This window comes from Pimephales promelas, chromosome 13 (genome assembly GCF_988280905.1).
Source record: "Pimephales promelas chromosome 13, fPimPro1.hap1.1, whole genome shotgun sequence".
Lineage (NCBI taxonomy): Eukaryota > Metazoa > Chordata > Actinopteri > Cypriniformes > Leuciscidae > Pimephales > Pimephales promelas.
This window is the reverse complement of record NC_142781.1, coordinates 17,252,493-17,266,219: the sequence shown is the minus strand read 5'-3', so window position 1 is coordinate 17,266,219 and position 13,727 is coordinate 17,252,493. Positions and strand designations below refer to the sequence as shown.

At 37.0% G+C, this 13,727-nt stretch overlaps 1 protein-coding gene across 1 annotated transcript in view; it reads left to right on the top strand.

Annotated features, from left to right (window-relative positions):
• Positions 1–13,391, top strand: part of xkr6b (XK related 6b) — a 62,378-nt gene extending 48,987 nt beyond the window's left edge. Inside the window, exons 2-3 of the mRNA XM_039693377.2 lie at positions 4,479–4,675; positions 6,521–13,391. Coding sequence (XP_039549311.1) covers positions 4,479–4,675; positions 6,521–7,494 — 1,171 coding nt within the window. The 3' untranslated portion in view covers positions 7,495–13,391. The remainder of the gene's footprint in view (positions 1–4,478; positions 4,676–6,520) is intronic.
• The last annotated feature ends 336 nt before the right edge of the window (positions 13,392–13,727 follow it).

Sequence of the window (13,727 nt, the reverse complement as noted above, 5' to 3'; positions counted from 1 at the left end):
CATTAGCCTAAATAAAATAGAGTGAATAATATGCTTCTTTAAAATTGTATGCAGATATGTTATAGTCCAGGCTGTTGTGGAGAATTAACTCTCAAAAAAAAAAAAAAAAAAAAAAAAAAACATGATGTGCTTTGCCGATGTGCATAATAATGTATTTTTGTTGCTGTTATTAGTGATGTTTGCCACCAAATGTTCCTCCTACTTTTACATAATTACCGGCTCTTGTTAAAGCCATTAAGCTTTGCAACGAATGCAAAGATGATTATAGTTGTAATTAGCTTCATGAGAGCAGTGAGCGGCAGAAAGAGATTACGCTCCATCCAAAACACATTCTGGTGAATGATTCTAAAGGCACACTCACTTCAAAAAAAGCATGAGGTTCCCAAGAGTCATTGAGACAAGCTGCCCTCTTCTGAAAGACCTGCAAATTTGCAAGAAACTTAAGATACAGTATGCAGTCCTCATAAAACAATTAGTCTGGAAAGCTTGATGGATAGTCTCGTCAGGATGTTGAAGTCAAAGAAAAAAAATAATTTTTGATTAAATGTTCTCACGACTTTATTACATATATATAAGAAAAGAATGAGAAATTTCATCAGAATGTAATAACTATATTTTTCTCTGAAAGAACCTTCCTTTTCCACAGACATCACAAATGGGCGGTAAAGTTCATAATGTTTACCAACAGCCAAATATCTATTGTGGCTGTAGTTTAGAATGTTCACCAACTGCTATTTAGGCTACTTCGTAATATTTACCAATGCCAAATAGCTATTGTGGCTAGTTTATAAATAGATCAGGCTAGTATTCAGGCTACTTTGTAGTTTAAAATTTGCAAAATTTTAGCTATTTAAAATGTTCACCAATAGCCAAATAGCTATAATGGATAATTTATATTGTTCATTAATAGCTTAGCCTACTTTGTAATGTTTACAATTAGCCAAATAGCTATTGTGGCTAGTTTCTAATGTTCACTAATAGCCAATTAGCAATCCAATTTATATTGTTGACCAATAGCTATGGGCTACTAAATAATGTATATCCATTAGCCAAACTGCTAATGTGTCTAGTTTTGTTCATCAAAAGCAAAATAGCTATATAGCTAACTTTAAGCTAACCTAAGCTCTATGTAAATCTAAACTCTTCTCTTGTTGACTTTCTGTCTACTAAGAAATGCATTCAACTAAATAAAATGTGTCGCAAACAGCAATTCACATTGAACTCCATATATCAAATACTAGCCTACCTGAAACCACCGGTGTATACCATGGCATAATAACTGCAGTATTTTTGTCAGAAGGGTAAACACAACATTGGAAATAGAGTTTCAAACCAGTTTAGGTTTTCGGGAACAGACATCATCTGTCGAGTGTGACTGTAAAGCAGCTGTAGCGAGGTTCTGTACTTAATGTGTACATCAAATGCGAGAGCAGATGTAGCGGTGTTCACTAGGTGTGTAAACAGAGTGGGTGAGCCGCTCTCAGTGTAAAAGTAGCTCAGAGCAGATGGTCCGGTTATGGCAGCCAGAGAAGTGAAGTCACAGCAACTTCAAGCAGCAGCTGCCCCTTTCATGCTGAAATATGACCTACTGATAAGCTTTTACATTCAGAATCCAAACCTGATACAGTCAAAATGAGATTTCCAAGATTTCAGTGTAATGAACAGGGCATTCAAAGCTTGGGGGTCCAGAGAGAAGTGGAGCAGAGGGAGCGGGGTGCACTTACAGACGGCGTGGATGAGTAAACCATGAAGAACATATTGTATGAACAGAATGGCAAACGCAGACATGAAAGAAACTTAGAGCTGAGATAGCAGGAGATTATGCTCGTCAACATTGTTGTGGACTGGAGCCAAGGAGGTGGGGTGGCATCTGTGACTAACTTTGAAGTTTGCGTATAAATATGTGCGTGTTTCCCACCAGTTCCTTTGATGTACTGTGTATTACACTGTTTTCTGTGTAACAAAGATGTGAAGTGTACAAGAATCCTTGACATTTAGACCCATGGGTGATTCCTAACTGCGCACAACAAGTAAAGCAGTGCCTCAAAAAACTAGATGAGAAAATAATCCACAGTACAACTAATATAAAACAATGCAGATATTACAAAATATTATTCACTATTCCAAAATTTGTGCATATTTTTCTAAAGTGACACTGTCCAACAGTGACACCGGTGACTAGTAAAAAGAGTACCCGAACATTAGTTAACAAATAAAATATTTTTATTACTTCGTCCTTTTTGTTATTATTTTGGAATAAATGTAAAAATGATGAGAAAACTTAGATAGATCAATAATTACTTTGTAAATATAAAAATGCGTCAAGATTAAAGGGTTAGTTCACCCAAAAATGTCTTTATTTCTTTTCTGGACAAGGACAGTATATTGTACATACATTTCTAATGGAGGGACAGAAAGCTCTCGGATGAAATCTAAAATATCTTAAACAGAGTTCATTTTTGGGTGAACTAACCCGTACTGGTGCATTATTCTGCAAAAAAAAAAAAAAAAAAAAAAAAACCGCCTCCATATTTCAGAACACCACTGGATAATAATTAGATATGATGTATAGATTAGATGGTGAATTTTGTAAATAAATATATCTTTATTTCTTGCAACTGCGAATTTACTTCTTGTAATTGTGACAATTATTTCGCTGTTATTGTTTCTTTATTTCCCATCTCATAAGAAAATGTTGCTAAAGTTGCTCATTTTGAATGAATTCATATGATTTAATACAAAATGCACACACATAAATACATAAATTATTTATTTATTTATTTATTTATTAGTAGCAGCTGTTTACATAGACTAGAACCATAACAGAGGCAGGTGTGATTTGTCAGGGAAGCTATTTTGAATGATCTCTTGCAGGTAATTGGGACATTTTATGTGTCGAATTCAGACAAATTGCTTTAAGCTCTTTTAAGTTACAGAATCATGCTGTTTTTACAGATTATGTTGGGAAAAGCCTGTTTTACATAAAAGCAATGTGTACCCTCAAGTGGTGTAGTCGTATCATTACACTCTTTTTGGAGGCGGTTTAATTTTCTCAGATACTGGACCTGTGAGTCCCATTTACCTCCTGTTGACCTTATCTTTAGTCCTGTTATTATGGCTGTATGTAATCTGCTCCTCTCAGCACCCTTTTTATGTTCTTTATCTCAGCTTCTCTCATTAAACGCATCATAATTGAGCTTCAGTTAAGAACTGAGACCCACGATTGTGCCTCCTAATGTTTAAATATTGTGTGGCTACATGGTGTTGAGCTCTAGAAAGATCATCTAAGCTCAATATCACAGATAATCAATCTCTGACAGTCGCTGACACAGAACACCCTGTCTCCATCCCTGCCTAGACAGGCGCCCGTCAGACACTGTCCTCACTGGTATAGTGGTGTCTTTTAACACAGGATGAGAAAAGATTGGCAATGTGTTTGCTGATATTTGCTTCCAATTATTGCATACTACTGATTTCCCCTGACTCTCAACTGAACCACATCAAATATTGTATAGTCTTTTGAAAGACTGAAAAATAAGCCCTAATGAATTTGTTATTTAATATTAGATGTTTGGGAGCAAAATGAGTATTTTAATGTGGAATAATATACATTTGTCCAAATAAATGTGAAATAATGCGATTATGTCCACATAATTGAATAAACACATTAGGATGTTGCAATGTCATTGACAGAGATGGTATTTTAATTACATTTTTTAATTACATTACTTTTGAGTAGACTATTTTGTAATTTGTATTTTCAATAACAAAATTAATTAAATGTAATTTGTAAATAAATACTTAGGGAGAATGTAATTTGTATTTAAAATACTTGAAATACTTATTTAAATATATAATTTTATTTCTTTTTGAAGGCACTTTTACGATGGATAGAGGCACTTTGATGGACTTCTAAAAATATACAGTCATTCACTGCCATTATAAAGCTTGGAAGAGCCAGGACATTTTTTAATAAACTCCAATTGTATTCTTCTGAAAGAAGAATGTCATATACACCAAGGATGGCTTGAGCATGAGTAAATAATGGGCTAATTTTCATTTTTCTGTGAACCATCCCTTGGACCAATGGACATAAAATACAAATAGGACTAACAAATTGCCTTTCACTGTTTTTGGCAAGAAAATCACGTGATGTGACGCATCTTATTGACCCTGTTCACATTTCCGGGTTTCTCAGAAGTGGAAGGCGTCATAGTTGGGTAGCAGTGAATGAGAGACTACATAAAATTATATACATATATATTTGTTCCCATTTGCTACAGTATTTGCTATATAACATGATATCAGTCTGGTCAACTGATCCCTTCCCTTGTTTTCTCTTTCTCTTTCTCTGTCCAACCCCCCCTGTTTACTGTCATTTTCTACATCTGAAATATAATCTATATAATTTCATCTCTGTATATTCCAGTTTCATACTATCTCTGCTTTCCTTTGTTTCTGCATCTGCTCCTCTGCAGGTACATCAGAACAATGTATCTCGGCATCCAGAGCCGCAGGCAAAAGGAGAACCAGCGACGCTTCTACTGGGCCATGATGTACGAGTATGCCGATGTCAACATGCTCCGTCTACTGGAGACATTTCTGGAAAGCGCTCCACAGCTAGTTCTCCAGCTCTGCATCATGATCCAGAAGAACCGGGCAGAAACACTGCAGTGTAAGGAGTGCCTCAAGGCTCTGTACTGGGACTGCTGACATTTCGTACAGTATTGCTTTTATATATCAGTAGTGAATGTTCTTTGCATGTGTACATTTAACTGGGATCATTTTTAAATCTTGACAAGAACATTATGACATATTTTATACTTTTCAGTAGATACAGTATATTTATTTTTATAATTTCAGTAGTGAGAGTGTTAAATTGACTTAAATGACTAGTTCACTTTGAAATTCATTTTTGATATGTTTTAGCTTACCTCAAGGGCATCCAAGATGTAGGTGTCTTTGTTTCCACAGCATTTTCAATTTTGACATTTTTTGGTCAAACCGTTGTTGTCTGTCAGTCCTATAATGCAGTTTTAGGGGGTCCACCTCAAAGAGCATGCACAGAGAAGTCAAAATTAAACATGATTTAATGACTTGTAAATGTAAGTACACATTGATGGACATGAAACGAGCGATTTGTGTGAGAAAACGAACAGTATTTATATCGTTTTTTAGCTCTTGTTAACAGCCGTCAAACTGATCTGAATCAGATGTCCAACTGAACCGAACTGAACCGTCCCCAGACGTTACGCCGGAAGTGATCTCTCGTGCGTCTACGTCACGCATTGTTTACACTGAGATTTCGGAAGTTTTACCTTTCGCTAAACATATTTAGATATATCGAAATCGTCTTCCATTGCGATTTCCCGTATATCTAAATATGTTTAGTGAATTTGCTTTAATTTGCTTTGCAGTGGTGTTGGATATTTTTCACATGCATTGCATGCTCAATCAACATTTCTTGATTAGAAAATCTTGCTGGAAATGCATCTTTAATTTTTTATGAGTGCAACTCAAGACTCAGTAAAACTGAGATGCATGGCCAAAATTCGCAGTTAGGTTTGTGACAACAAAATATGATCTACTGGATCTCACAGCTTTGTGTTATATTAATACATCAAGTCCAGCAGCCATCTAAATCTTTCAGAAAACCAAGCAAATCATGGCAAAACTATACAGTGCATCAGGAAAAAAAGGCTGACTTGTGGACAAATCTAACAATCTGAGCCCTCCCTGGCTAAGCCCTTTTAAATGATCAATTGTGTTTGTGGGGAACATGTTTTTTTTTTTTTCTTCCATGCCGTACAGCTGATAATGTGAGATGTAAGACCATTTCTTATGTGTGAGGTGACAGCACTGCCAGCAGTGCAGGGGAAGTCTGAGCTCAGCAGGATGAATGGTAAACATCTTAGAAAAAAGACACATATAAGCAAGAGATGTGTTTTGGAGAATATAGCTCCATAAATGGTAGACAGGTGTTATGGAAATGATAAGACAGTGATTGATGCTGTTGTACTGTATGTGTTAGGGTGCTTTTCATTAGCATTCCTGGATACAGATAAAGTCATTTATCACAGTACACATACATTGTGTTCGATCCCCCCCCCCCACTCCCCTCTCATAAAAGACAGATTAACGTAGATTATTTGTAATTTGAGAAATTTGGAAAATGGAATTCAGAGCACGCTTTCATGCAGTTTTATTGTGGTTCTGGATGTTTCTCTATTTATCATGTAAAAATACATAAGCAAGGTTTTGGGTCAATAATGTTTTTAAAAGTAGTCTCTTATGCTCACCAAGGCTGCATTTATTTGATTGTTACATTGTTTCTAATTTAACATTTTATAATTATTGTGTTTTTTATTTATTTAATAATGATTAATACTTTTTTTTTAAATATAATCATATACTAATTACAAATATTAATAATCAGCGATAGCAACTGCAATAGTATAGCAATGATACTTTATAAATCTTATGATAATAATAATAGATTTTTTATTTCTCTGTTGTCCAGGTGTGTCAGCGATCGCGTCTCTTCTCTCACTTTCTTGGGTTCTGGCCTCATACCACAAGCTTCTGCGTGATTCCCGCGATGACCAAAAGAGCATGAGCTACCGGGGAGCGTTGGTGCATCTTCTGTGGCGTTTGTTCACCATTTCATCTCGGGCGCTATCTTTTGCCCTTTTTGCCTCGGTTTTCCACCTATACTTTGGCATTTTTGTGGTGCTTCACTGGTGTGCCATGGCCTTCTGGGTAATCCACGGAGGCACCGACTTCTGTATGTCCAAGTGGGAGGAGGTGCTATTCAACATGGTGGTCGGCGTAGTCTACGTCTTCTGCTGGTTTAATGTCAAGGAGGGAAGGACCCGATACCGCATGGTGGTTTATTATTCACTGGTGCTGGTGGAAAATACCATCCTTACCGCTCTGTGGTACACCTACAGAGACCCGGTCGCTACCGACTCCTACGCTGCATCCGCCCTCTGCGGCGTCTTCCTGTGCTTTGCCTCTGGAGTGGCCTGCATGGTCTTCTATTACGGGGTCCTGCATCCCATGGGACCCGGGCTGAGGGTGCTGGCCAGCTCCTGCTGTGCCGAGCTGCTCTGGGGTCTCCCGTTACCACCAGAGGCCGAGCCAATGGCTCCCACTCCGGGGCCTCGGGGCTCCCAAGCCACCCCGACCAGGGCTATGGCTTCAGGGGACTACAGCGAGCCGGAGGAGGCTGCCACAGACACATGCCTGCCGGTGTTCCAGGTGAGATCCACGGAGCCCACCGATGCGGCGGGCCGGCCCATTCACCCCGAGGGGCCCCTGATCAAGATCGACATGCCCAGGAAGCGCTATCCGGCTTGGGATGCTCACTTTGTGGACCGACGTTTGCGGCGGACCATAAACATCCTCCAGTACATCAGCCCCAATGCAGTGGGCATCAGGTACAGGGATGGACCCCTCCTCTACGAACTGCTCCAGTATGAGTCCTCCCTATAAAGGCGCACAATGCCGCTTCTTCTCTACTCTCATGCCCTCTCTGGTTCTCCACTTCCCTTGGTGCTTTTTTATTTAGTTGTACTCTTGAGCTATAAGAGTGCATCTAAGGTCTAAAAGAGTCTAAACAGAGAATATTCAACATATATTTTGACTAACACAGTGTAGAGTTGCAGAACAAAGAGTCCGAAATACAACATTCCCTTGTTGGGGTTGCTACGGTGTGAATGTTCGACTAATGTGTTTGTTTGATGGTGTTTGTGGCCCTGTCACCTCTGACATGTGCATGGTGGGAATGATGGAGGAACATAGTCTTTAGCATCCTCATTCTGATTTTGGCTTTTACCATTTTGTGCCTACGTTTTTTCCAAACAGTTGTGATGACAACTGATCTTAAAAGACGGCAAACAAGTGAATATCAGCTAGACACTAATAAAGCACATTTGATTGTCAGAAAAAGCACACGATGCCCCATTTCATTTCTCTTGTGGTTAAGGGGGAAGAGACTTGAAATTGTTGTCAAATTGCTTTAAAAAATGAACAATCGTTCTTTCGAGTAAAATACAATGATGTCAAGTAAACATTTTGGTGTTGGCATACCATATTGCACTGCCATTGCTATTTTGATCTTCAAGGGCCTTAATATTTATCTTAACATGTCTTTTCCTATTGAAACTCACTAGTGATGTGATATCGAATATATGAATTATATATTTACATATGGCCCACTGTTATATTTTTTAACCCATCTATATTACGTGTGAGAGCACTTTATGAAAGCTAGATTGAATAAATGGGATATATTTATTTGTATTTATATACACTATCGTTTAAAAGTTTGGGGCCAGTAAGATGTAAAGAGGTTTAAATTGTTACAAAATATCATGTTTTACACAAAAATATTAAGCAGCACAACTAACTGTTTTCAACATTGATAATAATGATAGGCTACATGTTTCTTAACCTGTTAAGTGAATTAAATTAAGAAAGTAACAGAAAAAAAGTTATAATTATAAGTTTGAGTTTATGAAAATGTACAATGTAAAAAAAACGATTAATATTTTTTATAAAATATATATATTTTCAAAATCTAGGCAACTCTAAAACTGCAAAAAAAAAAAAAAAAAAGCCAAAAATCTGAACAAGTTGTGATATCTCAAAAAATTAGCTTTCAGTGAGATTTTGTTTGGGCGCAGTAGCTACCAAACTTTTTCACTAGATCACAACCAGACTCCATTACTGCCCATATAAGGGCTCCTCCAATTCCATATGTGTTTTGAGTGATCTGAAACATTATTTCCACAATTTTCATACAATTTATGAAGTAGACATCCTATTCAGAAGTAATATGATAAGTTTGGCAGATTTTGATATGAATTCAATCTCTAAGAAACACATAAAATAGAACAAGTATGTGCGTTATAGCTTGCTGCCACATCACAAATGGTGAATCTAATTTCAGACTTTTTTCGAAAATAATTAATAGTATGCTATATTTTGAACTCTTGGCATGAAAACAAACTGAGGTTTCTACCCTTCTTTCATGATTTTTCATGTTCATCACTATTTCAAAATAAAGGTCTAAACACTCCTTAGGAGTATGAAAATAATATTCTTGTTGCAAACTGATAAATTACGGCTCCTCTGTAATTTATTTTGAAATCATGTATCATATGAAAGCTTTCAAATGATATATAGTTTGTCAAGATTAGTTTAGGTTTATAGGATATTACTATTTTAAAATGTATTGGATTTGGACCCAACTGTGGTGACACTTAAAACCAAATCAGCATATTTGAATGGTTTCTGAAGGATCATGTGACATTGAAGACTGGCGTAATGATGCTGAAAAATTATATACAAAATAAATTACAATAGACAACAGATATTTTCAATATTTCACAATATTATGGTTTGTTATGTATTTTTGAATTACTTATCAAATAAATCCAGCTTTGATGCGCATATAAGAGAATCTTACTGACCCCAGACTTCTGAATGGTAGTGCATTTTTTCTTTTTACATAACCCCCTGTTATATTTTTTGAAACCCATAAATAGTACATGAGAGAGTGCACTTGTTGAAAGCTAGAAATAAATCGACATTTTCCCATAAATAAGTCCTTCCATACAGAAATACACAGATATAAAGACAAAATAATAAGACTCTGTTAAACGTTTTGTCATATAACACAAAACTATTATTTTTTTGAGGGTTCGATCATGTAGAAACACACATTTAAGATAACAACTGCAGGTTACTAGTAACCTCACAGTGTTGTAATGAAATGTTTGCAGTGTGTGGTGCTTAATGCTAACCTTATACTCCTCCATCATTCCCTGTACAACATAGCATTTGTCTGTCCACTTAAACTTTTTCCTCAGAAAAAGGCTAATGGTTTCTTAAAGGGTCAAGAACCTTGACAAATTTACATGTGTAAATGGTATTCGCATTCAAAATGTACAATAATAATTCCTTTATTTGAAGTGTGCAATATTTTTGAAGATATACTATGAAATGATTGGAGAAAAGGGTTGCTTTTGCCTGAATGAAGTTTATACACCACCATCGAATGCATGCCGAGGTTGCACATAATGAGGATTGACTGGATTGCCAGGTGCCAACCAATGAATGAGGCTTTCTAAAGTGCAAGATAATTCAATTAAACGTCCCGTTTTTTATGATTTTTTTCCTTCTTATCCTATACGGTGCAATCAGAACAACACTGAGGGTTACCTCTATAAAAAGCCCCTCGTTTACCTCGAATGCTGAGGTAATTTTCCCCCAGATTTCATTGATTCATTTGAAAATGAATGAATTGCTCTGAGGGGGCTAAGGTCATTTTTGTTGTTCCGACACTCAGCATCCAGGCAAGATAAGTGCAGGCATTAACATGGGATGCCAAGTTTCACCGCATGAGCTGCTGCAAACCTCATTTGTGCCTGCTGCAATTTTCCCAGCAGACTTCAGATGGGTTGTAGCGGACGAGGTGGAGGTTTTTATTATTTATTTATTTATTTCGCCAGGGATGGAAAAGAACACGAGGATAGACAGTAGCTGTCAGTGAGAATGCGCATTCGTGTGTATGTGTGTGTAGGTCTTACCTCTTCGGCTCCATCCTTGGTTGCTGCTCAGCCTCCTCTCCACCCCTCTCATGCGAGGGCTATCTTGGCCTACTCGGATGCAAGAAAATAAGGAAAGATTGCTTTCAGGATAGCAACTTAGATTTATAACCTGGCTAAAGGGAATCAGGGATGGGTAGGTGATTTCATGCAAGGAATTCTAATTCCTAAACATCAAAATTCAGTAATCCTCGCAATATCAGGTTTTTAGTTAAACTATAAACTATATACAAAGCGTTTCTGTTCCCTGTTCCCTTCCAGTGCCTATAACAGTCACCGATATTCCAACCCTGTAGGTGCTTGGCACATTGATGCACTGTTGTTTGCTGGGATATCACCAACCCTGTTATGTTATGATGTGTACGGCTACTTTAACTTGTTTTTACGGTTGTGTGACTCGGCTGCCTGGCATCCCATGATACGTTCATCGTCCAATTACAGAATCGGTTTCTACTAACGCACTTGAGGTAAGACAGACCAGGTGATATTTTCAACTACACTGTGATATTTCCTTCTATTATTCCACTTGCGCATTAGCATGATGTGTAGTGACCAACATTGCCACGTTTGAGCAGACATAAAGGGAGGGATTCGAAACAAATCCAACCCCTGTACAGCACACGTATGATCGTGAATTGGTTCCTTTTAAGATTACCGCCTTACTAAGAAGTTACACATCAGATAAGTGGATGTTAAAGTCATGCCTCCACTTGTACGTGTCTAGTGTGGGGTGGGTGAGTGGGACCAGTCTCTAATATCTAATTCTTTGTGGTGCCTTGTCTTTTTGGGTGCTTCTGTATAGCCATGGCAGCCAGTGCAGCAAACAACAATGCCAGTGTCTCTATCTCCATTCAAATTTCACTCAGTACTGTAACGAGACAGACGATTTCCCGAAAAAGACCGGTTCCATTCAGTCGTTCACAAGGGTTTTATGAGCAGATGCGAAAAAGGAATGAGGTTTGTTTGGGTACTACATGACAGTTCTGATGAAGTTAGCAATTTCTTTAATGATTGTTAATGTACTTCTGTCTATGCCTTCCTCTGTCTTGCAAAACGAATGAGCTGTAGTGCCAACAAGTTAATCTTTTCTCTCTGTCGTTTGTCTTGTGAACAAAAATGTCTAGCCAAATGGATTTATGCCTGCAAAAAACAAAAAAAAAAGAAGAAGAAGAAAAAAAAAAAACGTGTGTTGACCAATAAGAATAGAAAAAGTGGGGTACGTAAATATGGTGCTCACTGGATCGAATATTTCAACTTAAATCTGAGATGGCATTGGACACATTTTTAAAGGCCTCTAGTGGTGAACCATCTTCAGACTGCTTCTACAGTACATCCTTTGGATTTTTAGCATGTCCACAAAATGCATCCTATGGTGACCCCTCCAACACACTTGCATGTTTTCCTCAATGCAACGTCCCACCCATTGCTCCAGGGTTGTCAAAGAGCATCTATGGTCATCAAATCCAGTTGTGTACAGCGGTTCTGCAATGATTGGTATTGAAAAAGAGCCAAATGTTCTGATGACAAAACAACCACAAAACGGTGCATTTTTGTTTCTTGACCTGGTGCTTATCAACATATTCTAAAGGTGCTACCACACATGTGGACTGCAGGACCCCTGTCGTGGCTCACTAAGCAAGGCCACCGTCCGATAGACCTGCCTCTTTAAGCTCACGGACACTCTCCTCTCTGGAAGAACAAGCACCTCAACACAGTTTACAGCCAACATCTCTCTTTGAAATATGGTGCCATGTATTATGTTTCAACCTGCACAAAGAAGCATTGGTGCAGAAAATATCTTAATTTTTTACTTCTTCCCCAAATTTCGGTTCATTTTTATGTATATTTGTTTAAAAAAAATGTTTAGGTGTTTAAAATCTGCACTAGGATTTCTCGTAAGTGGAAAAAAAAGATGAAAATGCATCATTTTGACATTCATCCAGGCCTAAAGGTACTTCTGATAAAAAGGGATCGCTAAACAAACATATAAGGTGATTGCCGTGCTGTATATTCCTGTCATCTCTATGTCCTAAACCTATGTGTATTTCTTCTGTTATTGTAGAGCTGGCTGTATATTTTGTTGGAAAATAATCTTATGATTGATTATGGTTGTCAGATGAATTGCTGCTGATTTTTAGAGTTGTTATCCATGCTGTTGGAGACGGGTAAATCACCTGCCAAACAGATTGTGTTAGATCGTCATTGTATTTCTCACATGGGTATTAAAGGCACAACATTATAAGCAAATTATTTGCTACTATCTGTAACATTTATTTTTTCTTAACTGACTGTACTCATCACTTATGTTGGGAAAAAAAAATATTTATTTGATGTTGTCAAATACAAATGAAAGTAAATTGTTTTGTTTGATTGCCATTATTTGAGAACAAAACTGATGTCTAGTAATGCATTAGACCTCATTTTTGGGGAGCATATTACAAATACTGACAACATGGTGCTATGGTTGTTTTTGTAAACCTTAGTTTTTAGGTGAAAAGGGGAATATATTGGGAAAAAAAGAATATGTTGAGCCTTATTGTAGATCTATATATGAGACTGTTCATCACTGAAGACTGGAAAAATAATTATAGTATTTGAAAGTTAGTATATTCGAAATTGTATGCTTTACGTTTATGCACAATTTGCCCAATGACAGATAAAAGTGGTAATATACTAATGTATATGTTCAGATGTGTATGTGAATGTATACTGATATGATAGAGATAGATTTCCCAGAGTAACAAATTGTTGTTTAATAAAGATATTACGTTATTATAATTCGTTTTATAAAGCCCTGTAATTTATTCGGAATCGTAATACTCTTATTCATAACTTATTCATATATCTGAGCATGTAACCACATGTTCAGGACTATCGGATGTGATTAACAATAATAACAATATAGTGTTATTTTGGAGGTGGTTATAAATAAACTAAAATCATTTGCTGTGGTGAATTTTACATACATCTATCAATAAAAAAAAACATACCACTTGATTTATATTTTAAATAAACGTTTTTAGCTGTTTTGGCATTTTAATTAAGTTATTGTTTGAATGATATTATTGTAATGTTGTGGCCCTTTAAGAAGTTTGCTGAGGCCCCCTAGTGGAC